At 39.3% G+C, this 19464-nt stretch overlaps 1 protein-coding gene across 1 annotated transcript; it reads right to left on the bottom strand.

Annotated features, from left to right (window-relative positions):
• Positions 1-45: 45 nt before the first annotated feature.
• On the bottom strand, positions 46-18070 carry crk (v-crk avian sarcoma virus CT10 oncogene homolog). Its single transcript, XM_059330572.1, has 3 exons — positions 17528-18070; positions 15638-16224; positions 46-5151 (listed from the first exon to the last, which is right to left on the bottom strand). The coding sequence occupies exons 1-3, from the start codon at positions 17745-17747 to the stop codon at positions 5014-5016; spliced, it is 945 nt and encodes a 314-aa protein (XP_059186555.1). The 5' UTR covers positions 17748-18070; the 3' UTR covers positions 46-5013.
• Between the last annotated feature and the right edge of the window lie 1394 nt (positions 18071-19464).

Below are 19464 nucleotides of genomic sequence, written 5' to 3'. Positions count from 1 at the left end.
AACTACAGATACAAATGACTGAGTCAAAAGTTGGCAGTACACAAATGTTCCTTTGCTTGGCCAGATTTTCCAAGAAGTCAACCAAATATTCTTAAATAGTAAATTTTATTACATTTGGAAGATGGCCAAGTTGAAAGGGAAACGAGAAAGCGGGACAGAGGTCGTCAGGTAAAGCTATAAAAGATCACAGAAACTAATGTGTGGGAGCAATCAAGAAATTAAACGGAGAGCATATAATGCAGTGTAAAAGCTGTAAGTGCATACTGTTAAAAACCAAATTTCATCTCCTTTAATCTCATAAGCACTGGCAGGATTTCCTTTCAGAAGGCCCCTCCATCTCTCTGAATGCTCTTACAGTGCCACCTAAAGGTGACATGGTGGTGCTGGCCAGAAATATTGTTCCACATGACATCTGAGAGGAAGAGACAGCCAGTTCCCACAGATCAAATTCAAAAGTGGTTCCACTGTGGTGAAGGTCTAAAAACTACACACCCAGTCTGCTTAGATCCAAACCAGTCTGCACTTTGATACACGAGGGTGATGATTGTCAGATGTCAAAAAATAGATTGATTATATCTCAACAGAAAACCACCTCTGGAGGGGGAAAAGGCAATCTTGACTACAACAGGATTTTCAGCTCCATTTGCCTGATCTCTTGGCGTATTAGATATTGACAGAAGGTTAAAAAGGGCGACATAAAAACTCCACGTCGGGCTGTGCATCATAAATGGAAAAAAGGCTTTAAATAAAAGAGTGGCAGAGGATGGAAACTGACACAGGATTAGAAGAACAAAACGGTGCAAGGTGGCAATAAGATTATTAAAAAGGTTAAAAACAAAAAGGGCAGGTATCAAATAAAATACCACTTTCTTGGACATATTTGACAAGATGTGAACAGAGAGCAGTGTGTTATTCTAATGTATATTCAGTGAGCTGAATGCAGAGCACTAATATGAGAAGACAGTACTATCTAACATGGTGGACAGCCTACATTCACTTCATCCATGAACATAAGACACAGAATGAGAACACATGTGGCCTTGTGGGGGGGGGGGGGGGGGGGGGCAACAGATGTGGCCCCTCCTCCAGTCAGTTTATCCATTTTGCACCGTGGCTCCTCCCTCCCCGACATGCAGCAGTAAAAAGTGTACATCGAAATCCTCCCGGACAAAAAAAAACAAAAAAACAACAAAAAGAATCAGCTATGAAGAAAACTACAAAGATAACAAAAAACAAAAATATTTTAGCATGTAATGATAATCACATAGTACATCATTTCATAACAATATGTTCTTTTTTTTTCTTACAAAAGACTACTTGGTCGTGGGTGGATGGGTGGGTGGGGCTGAGGTGAGCCGAGGTGGAGGTGTGGAGAGGTTGAGTGTAGTGTCGCCTTCATCTCCGTCTCAACAACAGTCTTGAAGTGTCTCAGGTTCAGATTACTACATGAAGTTGCTCTTAGCTGCTGGTCTCAACTCAGTTTTGTGTTCTCCATTTGATATTTGGTATGGGGGGGCGGGGGGGGGGGGGGGGGGGGGGTCCTTGGTCTGCTCCTTGAAGAGAACTGTACACCTTTCAGTTGACTTATCACAATAATCCTCTATTTAATCTTCCCAGTGATGAAATGCTGCGGTTGTATTTGAGCCTCATCGCTGCCTGTTTTGGGGTTACCGTAAAATAATGCTGCATTCATATCCAATAAGAACAATGAACATGCAAAACTTTTAACCCATTGAAGCCTGGAAAGCGGATACGTCGTTTTGTAGTATTTGTATAAGCTGTCAAATACTTTTTGAAATTCATTTCTACCTGCTACAGAGGCTGAAAAATCTATTATTTAGTAGAAGCTTTGACACTTCTGTTGAATTTCCAGAAAAACTTCAGGTTTTAGGGGCTGATTTTAAAATCGCCCAGAGGTTTTACAGGGGTTTCAGGCCTCAATGGGTTAAACTAGAAGATACCTTTATGGTCAATGTAGGTAAGATGGTAAACACCGCCAAAGATGTAAATGTTCTCCTTCAAATCCCAACCAACAATATTTTAGGATTATATATATTAGTCTGGACTCCATGAAGACAACTTTAAGAAGAGTTTGGACAAATGGAGCGCACATGTAGAGAGTAGTAAAATATCGCTGCCGTTGCAGGCTGGAGCGATTAACTGTAGCGTTTGTGGCTGATGTTGCAAGTTTGTGCTCAAATTCATCCCTCGCTACATGCTTTGTCAGTGTGAAACAGGCAGATCAGCATTCAAAAGGATAGTCTGGAAATACACAGATTCCCTTTCTTGCTGTGTTAGATGAGATGGTCTATGCAACTTAAATGTTCATGTAGTAAATATAATAGTAGGCGACAGCTTAGCTTAGCAGAAAGCCTGGAAGTAATGGGAAAGAGCTAACCAGGTTCCATTAAATTGTAACTACGCTCACCGGCCACTGTATTAGGTACACCTGTTAACTCATTGAAGCCTGGAAAGCGGATACGTCGTTTTGTAGTATTTGTATAAGCTCTCAAATACGTTTTGAATTTCATTTCTATCTGCTACAGAGGCTGAAAAATCTATTATTTAGTAGAAGCGTTGACACTTCTGTTGAATTTCCAGAAAAACTTCAGGTTTTAGGGGGTGATTTTAAAATCGCCCAGAGGTTTTACAGGCGTTTTAGGCGTCAATGGGTTAAATATCTAATGAGCCAATCACATGGCAGCAACTCAACACATTCAGACATGTAGACCTGGTGAAGACGAGCTGCTGAAGTTCAAAGCAGCATCAGAATGAGGAAGAAAGGTGATTTAAGGGACTTTGAACGTGGCATGGTTGTTGGTGTGAGTATTTCACAAACTGCTGATCACCTGGGATTTACACACACAACCATCACAACATGTATTCTGCAGACTAAAGAAGCATCAAGTGAGCCATTTATGTAAAGTTATAGTATTTCTGCTTTCCAACATGACGACCAGTGGCTTGGTGTTACTGTAGAACAACTCGACCTAAAAATGGAATAGATATTTCCCAGATTTTCTCAATTTCGCATTTGCGAATATAGAAGAATATATGCAAAAAGCATACTTTTATATTGTTTAGGTGATATTTATTGTCATATGTGTGCTAGTGCTCGTTATCAAATTAGACAATGTAAATGTGTATCACTATCTCGATATAGGTTTTCATAATATGATGCCGATGAAAGACGATAAATGATTGTGTTGAATTAGTGTCAAGTCTGTTTTTATGTTTATATATGTAATTTATATATTCTTTTTCTAAATGCATGGAGAGAGGCCATCCACAATGTCATTGTACAGCGTAAAATGACAATAAAGATCTTTCTGATTCATTCTGAACACTACCAACTCTAAGCAATTCTGCTGCTGCTGCTGTCTGGAACAACTCAACCTAAAAATGGAATAGATATTTACCAGATTTTCTCAATTTTGCATTTGCTCAGCTCAAGAATATCTGCCACAAGCACACGTCTCTTTGTACCGTGGTTGAAGCTCTCCTGCATAACTGCATGCACAGCTTGGACAATGGCTACTTTTAGTTCATGCAGCAAAATGCTGATAGATAACAGACCATTTATAATGACAGTAAAATGGCAAATGTAGTGAAGGTAACCCTGTCGAGCATTCCTTTTTCAGGACGTCACAACCTTGAAGCAGATGGGCTAAAGCAGCAGAAGACCACACCAGGTGCCACTTTATAAGTTACACCTAGCTAGCTACTAAAGTGGCCGGTGAGTGTAAACAAAGTTATGAATATTATATCCCATTAATGTTCATAAATACCCATAAATCCTACACACTGGTCTGTTCATTTGTGAGGTTAAGAGGTGCATGTAAGTAGAGCTGCAACAATTATTCGATTCATCGAACAATAATCCATTATTAAATTAATTGTCGACTATTTTTGATAATCGAATAATTGGTTTGAGCAAATTTTTTAAAGACAGTAAGTCCAAATTCTCTGATTTCAGCTTCTTCAATGTGAATATTTCTGGTTTCTTTGTTCCTTTATGACAATAAACTGAATATCTCTTTGGTTTGTGGACAAAACAAGAGATTTGAGGACGTCATCTTGTGGTTTGGGAAACGCTGATTGATATTTTTATACATTTTATTGACCAAACAACTAATCGATTAATGGTTTAAATAATCGACAGATTAATCCATAATGAAAATAATTGTTAGTTGCAGCCCTACGTGTAAGGGAATTTTATAACGTGCACCCAGCTAGGCGAGCAGTTTCTCCCTGCTTCCAGTCTTTATGCTGAGATATTCTTCACATCTACCATTCAGACACAGAGCAGCATCAGTCTAAAGCTTCACAACAACAAAAAGTCTAAAAATGTAAAAACTTCTGATTTTAACAAAGTGTGTACAAAAAAAAAAAAAATCCATTATGGCACAGAAACAAGACAGAACACATGAAATCTGTGTTGTTACCCTTCAACTTGTTACTGTATTCCCATCTGACATGAATGCAGCATGAGTGATCCTACATGGTGACGGATGAAGAAGAAGAGGACGAGTGCTGAGCAGTTATCTACTGGCTCCAACACAGGAAGAGGAAGTGGTTCAACTGTGCGTCTGAGGAGTCTCCCGAGGAGCGAGTGTTGATAACGTGTCCGCCAACAGGAGGATCTAAAGGGTGTTGCCACATCCACAGAACAGGAGATTATTCACTTTACAGTTCCACTGTATAGTAGTATATGACCCACTCTGAAGTCAGTCAGTCGGTCAGAGCAGGTGGTGAAGAAGGGCGGGTATGATTATTCAGAGGGGCAGAGAGGGAGGGTGTGTGCGTTACGAGGGTCCGACCACAGTTTGGTTGCTTGTTTTGTTCTCAGTGATTCTCTGAAACTGTACTTGGTGCAGGTAAAAGCTGGAGCCGATGTGAGGAAAGGGGGAGCAGGTGAACGTGTGGAATGGGAAGGCAGGGAGGCAGGGGGGGAGGGGGAGGGTGAGGAAGGGTCTAATACTAGTGTCCAGGTTGCGGCACGGCTGTCCGCTCTCAGCTGAGTTCATCCTCGGCGTTGTGCTGGTCCAGCAGTTTGACGTGTGTGAAGGGAAAGTGGCCCCGTTTGCCTTTACATTCACCCTCCCACTGGCCGTTCACGTTTATTTTAGTCACCTTCACCATATCGCCCACCTGGGGAGGGAGGGGAGAGAGAAAAGGTTAGAGTACAGTTAGATTGCATAAATTACCGTATTTTCCGGACTATAAGTCGCTCCGGAGTACAAGTCGCACCAGCCATAAAACGCATAATAAAGAAGGAAAAAACATATATAAGTCGCACTGGAGTATAAGTCGCATTTTTGGGGGAAATTTATTTGATAAAATCCAACACCAAGAACAGACATGTCATCTTGAAAGGCAATTTAAAATAAAAATAGAATAGAGGCAACAACAGGCTGAATAATTGTACGGTATGCTTACGTTGCATGACACAACTGAGAACGTGCCTGGTATGTTAACATAACATATTAAGAGTTATTCAGATAACTATAGCATATATAACATGCTAAGAAGTTTACCAAACCATCCGTATCACTCCAAATAACTAAAATCCAATGAAATCTTCATCCTCGGTGTCACTTTTAAACAACTCCGCTAACTCCGGAGGTAGAAGATGCGGCGCTTCTTCTTCTACGTCTCTTACGTCAGACTCATCCTCATCCTCGGCCTAGAGCGCCCTCTTCCGGTTTAGTGTGAAAATAACATGTGAAATGATATACCGGTAATAATGTGTTAATAATTTCACACATAAGTCGCTCCAGAGTATAAGTCGCACCCCCGGCCAAACTATGAAAAAAACTGCGACTTATAGTCCGGAAAATACGGTATATGTTGATTGTAATTCAATGATTGTAAATATTGCTTTCTTTTATTGTTATTAGTTTTTCTTTTCATTTAAAATGAATAACATAATTATAATAATTTATTGTAAATATTGCTTTCCTTATCTTGTTATCTTTTTTTCTGATGCTTGCTTTGGCAATATATACATTGTTACGTCATGCCAATAAAGCCAATTGAATTGAATTGAATTGAATTGAATTGAAAAGGTGTGAGAGAGTTCAGCAGCAAGAGTCGATGAGTTATCCTCAACCGCTCATCCTAACTCGGGATGACATTAGGAGAGAGACGGGGTACAGACTAGGGCTGCACAATTAATCAAATTTTAATCGTGATCATGATTTTGGCCGCCACGATTAAATTAACCTGATCGTCGGCGATATTCCCATTTTAAAATGCGGCTCTCCTGCATATCTAATCAAGCACTTTCTACACCAGTAGTCCACCAACCACCAGGGGGCGAACATATAGTTAACGTTTCATGTAGCTGCCTAAATAAATAACGAGCGAGCGCTAAGCAGGATGTGACGTAGTACTGGACGCCACAACAACACAGGCTATTTGTAAAAGCCGGCGAAGCAGTGTTGTCAACCTCGCAACTTTGTTGCTATATTTAGCGACTTTTCAGACCCCCTTAGCGACTATTTTTCAAAAAAAGCGACTGGCGACAAATCCAGCTACTTCATCTGGTGTTATTGGAGACTCCTTCTTACTCTTCTTAACAAGCCTCGGGGGTCTGCGGCTCGTTAAGAACGAGTCGAAGCGGCACAGTCCTCCTGCAGCAGTCTCTCCCAGCTGCAGAGCCGGAGGGGATGTTAACCCCTTAGCGTCCAGTCTTCAAATTGCTAACAGGCTAACGGTTAGCTCTGTAGCAGTACAGTGTGTATGTGCTGCTTCTGCAGGAGGTGTTCACTTAGCGATCTCTGTTTGTTTACAACAAGCACCAGACACTAAAAAACTGTTCCTATTGTTTGTTTAAAAGTAGTGCAACAAAAATACAGATGTTTTCCCTAACATGATGAATAATCATGATTAATGATCTTGATTACAATATTGATCAAAATAATCGTGATTATCATTTTGGCCATAATCGTGCAGCCCTAGTACAGACTATCACAGGCAGACACAGAGACAGACTAGCATTCATGCTCTCATTCACTCCTACGGGCAATTTAGAGTCACCAATCAAACCTAAGCTGCATGTTTTTGGACTGTGACAGGAAGCAGGAGGACCTGGAGAGAACCCACGCTGAGAGGCTAACCCTAACCACAAAGACTCATTAATATCATGAAAAATAATAAAAGACTCAAATCCACTGACTAATAGAGCCTGACAGATATGACATTTTGGAGAAACATGGCGATTTCAGAGAGAGGGAATTCATCGATAACCGATATAGCGGCCTATATAGTAATTTTTTGATGAAAACAGACATCTTTTATGTGGATTCTGCACAGATTTTTCAGAGCTACTTTCTCAAACATAAAACTTTATGTAATAATATTTAACATTGTTATACATTATACAAACAATATAATACATTGTTAGTCAATTATATAAATGAAAAAAAAGGAATAAAATTGATAGCAATTGACTGAAACTGAACAGCAATGATGATTATTAAGCTGACTAATTTAAAAACATTTTCTAAATCACACCAAGCAACATTTCCTGCATTATAAATTGTGAAAAAAAAGTTTCATAGCGGCACATATCAGACGACATACAATACCGGTCAAAAGTTTTAGAACACCCCAATTTTTCCAGTTTTTTATTGAAATTCAAGCAGTTCAAGTCAAATGAACAGCTTGAAAGGGTACAAAGGTTAAAAAAAGGTAAGCTTAACCAAAACTGAAAAATAATGTTCATTTCAGAATTATACAAGTAGGCCTTTTTCAGGGAACAAGAAATGGGTTAACAACTTAACTCTATGGAGTCTTGGGCTATTTTGTCAATTTTTGAATTCTTTTCATGTGTCTTTTTTTGGTCATTTTGTGTCTTTTTTTAGTCATTTTGTGTCTTTTGGTGTCTTCTTTTGACATTTTGTGTCTTTTTTTGGTCATTTTGTGTCTTTTTTAGTCCTCTAGTCCAACATTAAATGTGATTTAGAATCTTTTTTTTACTTTCAAAACACTATCATGCTCAATAAAGAATTTTAAATGTTGCAAATGTGCATTAATTTCAGAGTACACTGAGAGATTAAACTGCACAATTTTCAATTAAATTCTGGAAAAGTTGGTGTGTTCTAAAACTTTTGACCAGTAGTGTATACCTGTCATATATCTGTTGGGCTCTACTGACTAGTCTAGTGTCCAACAGCTGCATGCTTCATTACGTTTTTACATCACTGTAACATGAATAAGTCTCAGTTTAGGACAAAGGCGAAATTGAAGGCGAACATTGGGTTTTTTTAGTCTTTTTTTTTTTTTTTTTGTCGTTAGTTGGGACCCGACTGTCAGGTGTTAGCAGGTGTGATTCCAGTGGAGCTGCAGTGGGAGAGGAGTGGCTGTTCCTGTGTCACTGAACCTGAGCAAACAACCACCAACAGACAGTTCCAAAGTTCAAGTGGATGTGGGTGGCGACTGAAGCGTCCAAGTAGTGCGATGACCTGTTAGTTAAGATAATCTTGCTTGTGTAAAACCTGGAACTGGCAGTATGACTCAATGGATTCTTTCTATCTTTCTATAGCTGATGCAAGAGAATTAATTTGTAGTATTCTGTTTCAGTAAATATGAATTAATTATATTGTTGAGTAATCCATAGTCTTTTTTGGTTAATCGTTTCTTTGATAACTTTCAGAAAACAGTGAAAAAAAAGCAAAAACTGACATCTTCAAGCAGCTTATTTTGTCCCACCACTAGATGAGAGTTCAAGCTAAAGGAAAAAGATTTTGTGACAGGATGACAGTCTGAAAATAAATTTTATTATATATATATAATTTTATATTATTATTTATTATATATATATATTCAAGGTTTATGATATTTAGTAAATTTAGCTACTTTCTACTTAAAAATATAAATGTAATTTTTAGCCATTAGGGATAAAACAGATAAAAAACTGTTTTTGAAGTAGTTCTTCTCTTCTCTTCTTTTCTTCTTTAACATAAAGCACTCCTATAGCGATGACAGTTGGCTCTTAAAGTTCTGCACTAACTGGATTCCTGTGGTCTAAGTCTAGTACCATCAGGTTGAATGCACTTATTGTAAGTCGCTTTGGACAAAAGCGTCAACTAAATGACATGTAATGTAATGTAAAAGTGTATGTTTTGCATTCACACAAGACTAAATATGTTACTGTAAAAGGATAATGATAATGTATTTTTGTATGTTTCCCAGTCATGATAATCCACAAGCCCCAGAACTGAATAAGGCAACATAAATTAGCCTGACAGGTTGAAATAAAGCGGAGAAAAGTTGTGAATGAATATAAAGTATTTTCCCTCTAAAAGTCCAAAGCACAGAGCAAAAAAACTTCACATTTGACAACCTGCAAGCAGGGAATATTTGGCCTTTTTGCTTGAAACTTGACTATAATATACACTGACTACATCCCTGTAAATAACCTGCACATGTACAGTATGTACATACTAGAATAAAGGCTGGGGGATAAGGCCAAAATATTCTATCCTGATTTAGGTCATTTCATATCTCGATTTTGATATACATCAAGCATGTTTTATGGCTATTGTCTATATGAGATAACTACATGGTAAAGCCTATTTTTGTATGCACTTTGTGTTTTTTATGCACACTGTTCTTTGCACCTTATTTGTTTCATAGCACCAACATTTTTATACTGCATATTCATATTTATTCTGCACTGGAATTCTACTCCTTAATACATACTCCTTCTTTAGACACTTTATTTTTATTTTTACATTACATTTTTTTGTATTTTTATATTTTATTGCTTGAAGTATGCCTAGGTTGTTCTTTTTATTTAATTATTTAATTGTGTTGTTATTGTCTCAGTGTGTAATGCTGCTGCTACACTGTAATTTCCCAGCTTGGGATAAATAAAGTATATCTATCTATCTATCTATCTATGCTCCATACTCAGATGTTAACTCAGCCATGAGGGATTTGCAGGTGTTTCAATTGGTTCTTTTTTTACGTGTTGGTTTGTTTGTTTTCCCCTCCTCTTTTTATATGTATACAATTTATTCATTTAGCATTTATTTTTAATCTTGCACTGACAGGAATGCACTTAATTTTGTTGTACATACGACAATGAGAATAAAAATATTCTGATTCAGAATGTAAATTGTAATCCAAATGATGTAAACTTTGCCTTAACGCAATCTGGCTGCTGGGTTTTGGCATTGCAATTAAAAAAAATATAGAAGAATATAGGCAAAAAGCACATTTTTATATTGTTTAGGTGATATTTATGTGTATCACTATCTCGATATAGGTTTTCATAACAATATGATGCCAATGAAAGACGATAAATGATTGTGTTGAATTAGTGTCAAGTCTGTTTTTATATTTATATATGTAATTTATATATTCTTTTTCTAAATGCATGGAGAGAGGCCATCCACAATGTCATTGTACAGGGTAAAATGACAATAAAGATCTTTCTGATTCATTGTGAACACTATCAACTCTAAGCAATTCTGCTGCTGCTGCTGTCTGTCTGTAGCTAATTTGGATATCATTAATTTAAACTGCTGGCTGCGGGTTGTCTGTGTGTTTTGTGGGTCACTCAGAACATCAGACTGAAATCTGCTTCTGGGATTGGGATTCTTTGAATAAAGGTTCTGGTGTGTCTGCAAAGTGAAAAGCATGCAGAGTCACTATTATGTAACAAGCTACTGCCATTTGACACATGCTGGTCACAGCCATTTGTTGGTGTAGTGCATCACAGGGCTCCCTTTATACAGAGTATAGGGAAAACTACCATAAACACCAAAATTATGCAAATAAATACAGTCAACCGTGAAAACCTAGGGCCTCAAAGTTACCACACAGTTTAATATCTGAACAGTATAGGCTTCAGTCTTTAGGCCCAAGCTGAAACAATTACTCTATAAGTTGCTCCAGGGTTTTTGATTAATTACGGGCAGTCCGTGGCCTAGAGGTAAGGAATCGGGCTTGTAGAGTCGCCGGTTCGAATCCCGGTATTGACAGGTCAAGGACTGAAGTGCCCTTGAGCAATGTGCTGCTCCTTGCATGGTGTGTTCACTTGTGTGGTTGAATTTCCCCATTGTGGGATTAATAAAGTAATCTTCTTCTAATTACCTAGACCAGGCATGTCCAAACTATTCCACAAAGGGCCGTGTGGCTGCAGGTTTTCGTTCCAACCAAGCAGCAGCACACCAGACTTGACTCACTTAATCAACTGATCTCAGTCTTCAGACAGTTGATTGGTCAAACTGTGTGCTTTTGCTTGGTTGAAACGAAAACCTGCAGCCACACGGCCCTTTGTGGAATAGTTTGGACATGCCTGACCTAGACTCTGGTGGCCAGACTCTCATGTGCTGCGCTAACATCACAGTTTATGCTACTGAAAGTATTTTGACATGATTCATGATATAAAGTTATTTTGCATTGTGTTGTCGTTGCTCAGCAGAGTCTGTAGGCTTTTTCTGCTGCAGCCCCCAAACTATGGAATGAGCTACCTTTGCACATCAGACAAGCCTCCTCACTGTCCATTTTTAAAACTCATCTTAAAACCTATTTTTATTCCTTGGCTTTTAACCACACATGAGACCCTGCTCTTGTTTTAGTGTTTTTATGGTCTGCTTTTATTTATTGTTTTTTATATTGTTTTAAAAAGCAATGAATCTATGTATTTTAGTGTTTATTCCTGTTTTATTTATTTTATCGTCTCTTGTTCTGTTTGTTTATGTACAGCACTTTGTTGCGGCTGTGGTTGTTTTAAAGTGCTTTACAAATAAAGTTGAGTTGAGTCACAGAGGAAGAAAATTGGGATTGTTGGAAGCGGGAGCACTATGAACGGGTCATCGGGGCGAAGCGGGATATTTGACGTTGCGCGTAATGTCTAACACACACCTCCCACTTGGTCCGACAGTCATCGAATCACTGTTCACTGCGGCTGCCCTCTCTAACTTGGCTTAGCTTATTGTAAACAAACCAACATGCTAACTGTACAGGTGGTGTCCGCTGCTGATCGCAAATAAACCAGCAGCGCTAATCATCCACAGTGTCTGGTGCTTAATGTAAACAATGGAGGCCGCTAACTGAACACATACTGCTGCAGCACATACACACTGTACTGCTACAGAGCTAACTGTGTAGCCTATTAGCACTGTGCTACTGCGCAGCACTGCTGCTCTAACTATCGTCACCTCCCACCTTGTTCGGTGATGTCGGACTGCACTATTGCTTTAACATTAAATATGGAACCAGCAACGCTTACAAACATACAATATATAACTAAATGGTGCAGACATGCAAAATCAAATTTCAAATAAAAAAACAGTGTCATTAATTTATAAAATAAAAATTAAATAAAAATCGTATGCCCCTTTTCTATTTGCATCCTTCCGATTTAAATGTCAAAATAAACTTTTTCAACAGGTTAATAAATTCTGCCTTTCTTTTCGCCATATTTGGGAAGGGGTAGCTGGGAGACAGCTCTAGCTTGAGGTTGCTATGACGACTGTCACAGAGGAGCGTTTCTGGGTCCTGTCCTGATTGACGCGCCAAAACAACAGCAGGGCATTGTGGGATTTGTAGTATTAGCGGTAAATGCGCCGTATAATACCGGCGGGTCAGCTTTTATAGTACAATAATAATATAAAAATTTGGTATTGCCTCGCGGGCCAAATAAAATTACACTGCGGGACAAATTTGGCCCGCGGGCCAGAGTTTGACACCCCTGGGCTAGTGAGTCAAAACCCCGACCCCCACCTCTCTGTCCTCCTTCAAGACATGCGCACGCATTCACACACTGTCTGTATCAGTCCCGCCCCCAAATTTGGGCTTTTATGGAAAAGAACTGGTCCGGGGGACCCCCTAGCCAGCTATTTTTCCACCCTGGCTGGCTACTCCATGTCCTTAGGAAGGCATGTTGACAGCAATTAAACATGACACGGTAGGATAATAAAGATTCTATATACAGTATGTCCCGACTGTGAAAAATGTTATGTGAGATGTTTGCTCTCATTTAGCTCTCAAAGTGCATAAGATTGATGCATTATACTTATTAATGTACAACATTTTCTCCCAGGGTGGCATTGCCCCCGGACCCCCCCCAGATAATAATAAGTTAATCAGCTATCATCACTATTTGGGAAAACAACAATCTTTGACCAAAATAGTAATTTCAGATGAATATTAATGCAATAAAGGCATTTGACACCAAGTTCCCGCTTCTTCAATGTGAAAATCTGCTGCCTTTGCCTGGTTATTATGATTAAACACTGAATACTATACTGGGGGGGGGGGTGACATTTTATAAAACATATGATAGATCACCATCCTTGTCATTTGCCTGCCTATTTTGCCTCCGGGCTACTGACGTGGATTGATTACAATCATAACCAATACCTTTATCTTTATCAACCATCTGCATGGACTGAAATCTGAGTTTAAGTTCAATGTTATAATGCCGCAATTATATATATATATATATATATATATATATATATATATATATAAATAACCACCTAAAACAGGGATCCAACATTATGGGCTTGAAAATGTTATTAAGTTTGTTTAATTTACTGAAAATAAATCGTGATCTTCACAATCAGAGTTTTTCTGAAGGCAACAAGACAAGGAAACGCGAGCTAATTATTAACTGTCCGGTGGCGCCATGCTGAGTCACTACTGGCCAACTGGAGTGGAGCAAACAAGCACACTCATATACGTCAAAGCCAGACAGGTCTACCACAGGTGGGAGTGCCCGAAACCAACTCATAGAAAAGATCTACCCGTCATATGTAACAGAGCAAACTAAAAAACTACCTCAAGTTTTTCAAGCTGGAGTGATACAAGTCAACCAGCAGCAGCAGAGTTCAGTGGAGCCCAACAGATAGATTGATCGGCTAATATTGGCCTATTAAAGGTCATTGGTGTATGTATGCAGTCTGAAATTTGCTGTTATGAAAACTATTTTTACACAATATAAAATGCAGAAAATGTTGCTTGACGTGACTTAGAAATAGTGTAAATGGACCTACACTTATATAGCGATTTTTACTAGTCTCTTTGCGACCACTCAAAGCGCTTCACACTACAGACTGACTCATTCACCCGTTCACACACACATTCATACTGGTGGCAGAGGCTACCCTAAACGGTGCCACCTGCCACCATTGGGAATTCATTCACATACCGATGAACGCAGCATCAGGAGCAATTTGGGGTTCAGTATCTTGCTCAAGGATACTTCGACATGTAGGCTGCCATGGTCAGGGATCCAACCACCAACCCTCCGATCACTGGGCAGACGCTCTACCAACTGTGCCTAGTGTTCGCTATTCATTTTTTAAATTCTTAACAAAAAAGTGATAATTGACTGAAACTGTAACAATGTTTATTCAGCTATTTATTTTATATCCTATTTATTCATTATTTTCATCATCATTTATAGAAATGGCTGACCAAGTAATGCATTGTTTGTAAAATATACAGTACAGGCCAAAAGTTTGGACACACCGTCTCATTCAATGCGTTTCCTTTATTTTCATGACTACTGACATTGTAGATTCATCAACTATTAATGAACACATGTGGAATTATGTACTTAACAAAAAAGTGTGAAATAACTGAAAACATGTCTTATATTCTAGTAAGCAAAGGGTGGTTACTTTGAGGAATCTAAAATACAAGACATGTTTTCAGTTATTTCATACTTTTTTGTTAAGTACATAATTCCATATGTGTTCATTCATAGTTTTGATGCCTTCAGTGAGAATCTACAATGTAAATAGTCATGAAAATAAAGAAAACGCATTGAATGAGAAGGCGTGTGTCCAATCTTTTGGCCTGTACTGTATAACAATGTTAAATATTATTTTTCACATTATTTTTATGTTTGAGATAGTAGCTCTCTGGTCTATTTTCGACCACCCTAAAACCCATCGACGTATTTCCCCTCGAAAATCTATATCGGCACCAGTCTCAAAAATCCCATTTCAGTCGAACTCTGGAGTTAGGTTCAACTCCACAAAAGACAGATTTGAGGAGGCCATGGATGGATCAGTATCAGTATCTTTAGAGTCCAGCAGAGCAGGAGAGACAAGAGCATACTCAGCCTCTCCTGCCTCCTAGTCTCACTCCTGGCTCAGCTTGACTCCTGGCTTCACAGAGACCAAAAGGAAATGGTCCTGTTCCCAAACACAAACTATTTCCTTCCCCCAGCGACCTGCTCCGTGGGAGCCCTGCTCTCGCTTCCGGACAGTTAAACAGCTCAGCCACTGTGAGCAGGGAGCAGAGTCTAATGGCCGTTTTCATATTGAGGGTACCCGATCAGATAAAAAATCATCTTTCTTTCTAGTCCAGAAAGATGAAGCAAGTAAGTTACCCGTCACTGGTCTGATCTCTGGATAAGAGATATTAATGACCGTATTATCTAGAAAACTAAACGGAGAGCTGGCTGAGCAGTTTCTGACCTCAATTCCTCTTCACCCCGATCAAGAAACACTGAGGAAGAAATATTAAGAAGCACAATGGGAAAGAAGAAGAATGTAAGCTCAGTGTTGATAAGCTTAAACGGCTGCTGCTACATCCTTCTTCGTTAACTATCTCCTTTCCTCCAGCACGTTAGCCAAGAAAAAACACCACACGCATCCATATTTACCTCTAAGGCCAGGGCAGTCTTGTCGTAGGCGTTGGGCACCCTCTTCTGTATGGCCCTGGCATAGACTGGTCCATTCTGGAGGTTTGGGAGAGGGGTGGGCTGGGCATACTGGCTTGGGTCTCCCAGCAGAGGAGCGCCAGACTGGGCTGCAGAGCCGTCAGAGTTCCCTAGCATCCCCATTCCTCCCGGCGGTCCACCAGGAACGCCGGGCCCCGCCACCGAACTTGGAGACGCTGGTCGGTACTTCTCCACGTAGGGCACTGGGATCATCCCCGCCCGGCCTTCAGAGTTCTGGGCATTCCACCATTGCTCCTCCGGCTTCTCCAGAACTCTGAGAATATCGCCCTTCCTAAACGGGAGATCCTCCTCGTCATTGCCGGGGAAATCAAAAAGTGCTCGGACATACTCGTCTTCCAGGCGCGGCGGGGGGCCACCGGGACCGATGCTGATGAATGAGGTGTGTTTAGACTTGTTGATGGGTTCTATTAAAGTGGTGGTGTCCAAGTAGTGGATTTTATAGAACTCTAGCAAAGCAGGGAGAGCATCAAACTCCTGGTCGCCAATACGGAACCTCGGATGGGCCAAACCTGGGGAGAATGAGGGAGGATGGAAGAGGAGTTAGGATAGAAAAGAACTTTATTCCCATTTTCGAAGATACAGAGTTCTACAGGTACATTGGAATTTGTGAGCCAAGGTACGAAAAAACACCTTGTTTTCTTAACCAGTTCACTACCTGCTTTTGCATTTCAGATTGGCAGCCTTTCTATTTATGTAACCAAGCATGATGGTGGTGCTTTCCAGAATGACCAGGAAGGATTTTTGTTTCCTTATTTTGCATTCCTTTCGTCTGCCACATTTACATGGTTCCTTCCAATGAATGGATATGTGAATGGATATGTCTATGTATTTTTTTTTTAAAAGCATGAGGAAATACAACAAAAATTCTAATTGAAAAAAAGACCCAGCAGAGGCAAAGGGCAACAACTGGTCAAAGTCTGATAAAACCTGGCAATATGTCAGACTTTTGAACCTTTACAACTCTCTCTGGGTCAGCTGCTAAATGCACATTTTAAAAGGTGCACCAGAACTCCCACCTCCCACCATGGTGGATTTTAGTGACAGAAACGTGCACCAATCTCTACCATTTACTGAAGCAATGTGTTGCGTAATATCCAGCCAGTTGTCCATTTGAGCATTGCTGTAAGGTCAGAAACCATGGCCAGGTATTGTGACAGCCCAACATTAAATTAAGGGCAGTCTGTGGCCTAGAGGTTACGAATCGGGCTTGCAACCGGAGAGTCGCCGGTTCGAATCCCAGTACTGACAGGTCTAGGACTGAAGTGCCCTTGAGCAAGGCACAGCTCCCCGGGTGCAGTAATGTGCTGCCCACTGCTCCTTGCATGGTGTGTTCACTTGTGTGTAAAAAAGGATGGGTTAAATGCAGAGGTTGAATTTCCCCATTGTGGGATTAATAAAGTACTCTTAAAAAAAAAAAGTCTGATAAAACCTGGCAATATGTCAGACTTTTGAACCTTTACAACTCTCTCTGGGTCAGCTGCTAAATGCACATTTTAAAAGGTGCACCAGAACTCCCACCATGGTGCATTTTAGTGACAGAAACGTGCACCAATCTCTACCATTTACTGAAGCAATGTGTTGCGTAATATCCAGCCAGTTGTCCATTTGAGCATTACTGTAAGGTCAGAAACCATGGCCAGGTATTGTGACAGCCCAACATTCAATGGACACATGTTTTAATGTGCCTGGCCTGCTCAATTCTCCATGCAAAAGAGTAGAAAAGGCACTATTGCGCATCTCCTTTGGTGCAAGTCATGCAAGAATGGTCACCTCAGTATGCCCATGATAGCACCTCGAGCCCTGTGGTCTTACCTGGACCGGATTGTCGGTTGTTGCTGATGCTGTTAATTATGTAATGCGAGACTTTGGAGTTCTCTGATACGGAGAGCACGTAGTCCCCGGGGCTGGTGATGGAGTCCCGGACTAGAAACACGCCGTGCCGCTGCCCCTGCAGCAGAGACACAGCCTCCTGCCTGCTCAACCGACCCCAGTACCAGCTGCCACGGTCCTCCGCGTCAAAATTTCCGGCCATGATCACCACTCCAAAGCCGAGGCTTCACCCGGGCCTTCCCTTCTCTCCCTCCCGTTATCCACAAGCAGAGCCTTCAACTCATACAAAAACTTTAGCGCCTAGAGCACGTTTAGTAAACAGGCGACCTCCGCAGCTGGCCGTCTGGACATCAATTTTCCGATATAGAACCGCGAGCACCAAATAAAAACAACTCTTATTGGGTTTATGACCGGAAGTGAGCCCTATTTATCATATAAGGGGTTTTTAGCGACAGAATTCCTGCTACAATCCAGCGACCGATGACAACTAACTTCAAAAACTGAAATGGCGGATACGGGAAAACAAAAAAAGACCCCACTCACCGGATGTGACGTAGTAATTATGTGCAGCAGACGTAAAGTGACAAGTTAGTCGTAATATAACACAGACAACTTCCGGGACGAGAAATCGTTTTTCTAACTTTCTTAGTGTCTCATACATATTCACCAAAAAAGATGTTCTTTGTTATTTTACTCATTGTAACAAATCTTTTTTTTTATTTTTATTTTTATTTTTTTAATTATTTTTATTAACGGAGAAACAAAGAAAAGAACAGTGGATTACTTATTAGGAGCCATAATATGAAAACAAAACACTAAAACACAATTCTAGACAACAAAGACTCAGGATCATATTTACAAATTAGACAATGTACACACAAATAACATACAAAGAATAATATAAAGGATAACCACAACAACAAAAAATGAAAACAACGATACACCAGTACAAAGCCACAAGGTGAAAACAGACAGACGACCAAAAAAAAAAAAAAAACACACACACAACAACATAAATTTAGCCCAAACAGAAATATAGAGAGACTGGTAATATACATAGATTCCAGGATAAAAAGAGAATCATATGAAACGTTAATTAAATTCAAAGTAAGTAATTGTAACAAATCTTGTTGGATTTGTAACCAATTTCTTAATTCTCTCTTGTAAGTTCTTTATACACAAACACAGATTTCTCAAAGCTAAACCAGATTTTAAGGTGTTTCTACTTGAATTCAACTATCTTCTTAAGTCTCTCAGAATTGTAAAAGACACAAAACTATTTCTTCAATATTATGACAGTTTATGATAACTATATGATTTTTAAAAAATCATTATCAGTGAATGCAGACTTTATGTACTTCGTATTCTCTGCGTGACCAATGTACCTCTTTTTCTTGTTTTTAAAATATTTTTTAAATTTATTTTTTACAACTATTTCTCCTGATTGGTTCTTTGTTTCATGACATTTGTTTCTTGTAATCCCTTTTTGTCTGACTTTTTTCAATAAACAAAAAGAAAATAAACAGAAAGCAAAACATAGACAACTTCCTGTTCGAATAGCGTCACATTATAATGCAAATTATACACATTTATAATAACCAGTGGTGGAAAAGGTATTCAAATACATTACTTAAGTAAAAAAAACCATGCTGTGAAATTACTCCACTACAAGTAAAAGTCCAACATTCAAAAACTAAAATAATTAAAAAAGTAAAATAACATATTTCTTTATAAATAAAATAAATAAATAATTAAATTTCAGCAACAAGTGTAGAGCAAAAATAGAAAGAAGCATCACTAAAATAACAATAAATAGAAACAAGTAATATTAACGAGATATATGGGCTATAACAGTTTTAACAATTTAAGCAAGAAAAAATATAGAAAAAGTATTAACACTTTAAATAATAAGAAATGTA

Source organism: Centropristis striata, chromosome 4 (assembly GCF_030273125.1).
Source record: "Centropristis striata isolate RG_2023a ecotype Rhode Island chromosome 4, C.striata_1.0, whole genome shotgun sequence".
NCBI lineage: Eukaryota > Metazoa > Chordata > Actinopteri > Perciformes > Serranidae > Centropristis > Centropristis striata.
Note: the sequence above shows the minus strand (reverse complement) of the source record. Positions and strands in the feature narration are given on the sequence as shown.

Bases quoted from the DNA above. Each gene is read 5' to 3' on its own strand.
- crk (XM_059330572.1), bottom strand. From the start codon at position 17,747: ATGGCCGGAAATTTTGACGCGGAGGACCGTGGCAGCTGGTACTGGGGT. The intron at 16,225-17,527 runs GTAAGACCACAG...CATTCTCCCCAG, and splicing joins CAACCGACAATCCGGTCCAG to GTTTGGCCCATCCGAGGTTC. The intron at 5,152-15,637 runs GTAAATATGGAT...CTCCCTCCCCAG, and splicing joins AGACTGCCCTGGCCTTAGAG to GTGGGCGATATGGTGAAGGT.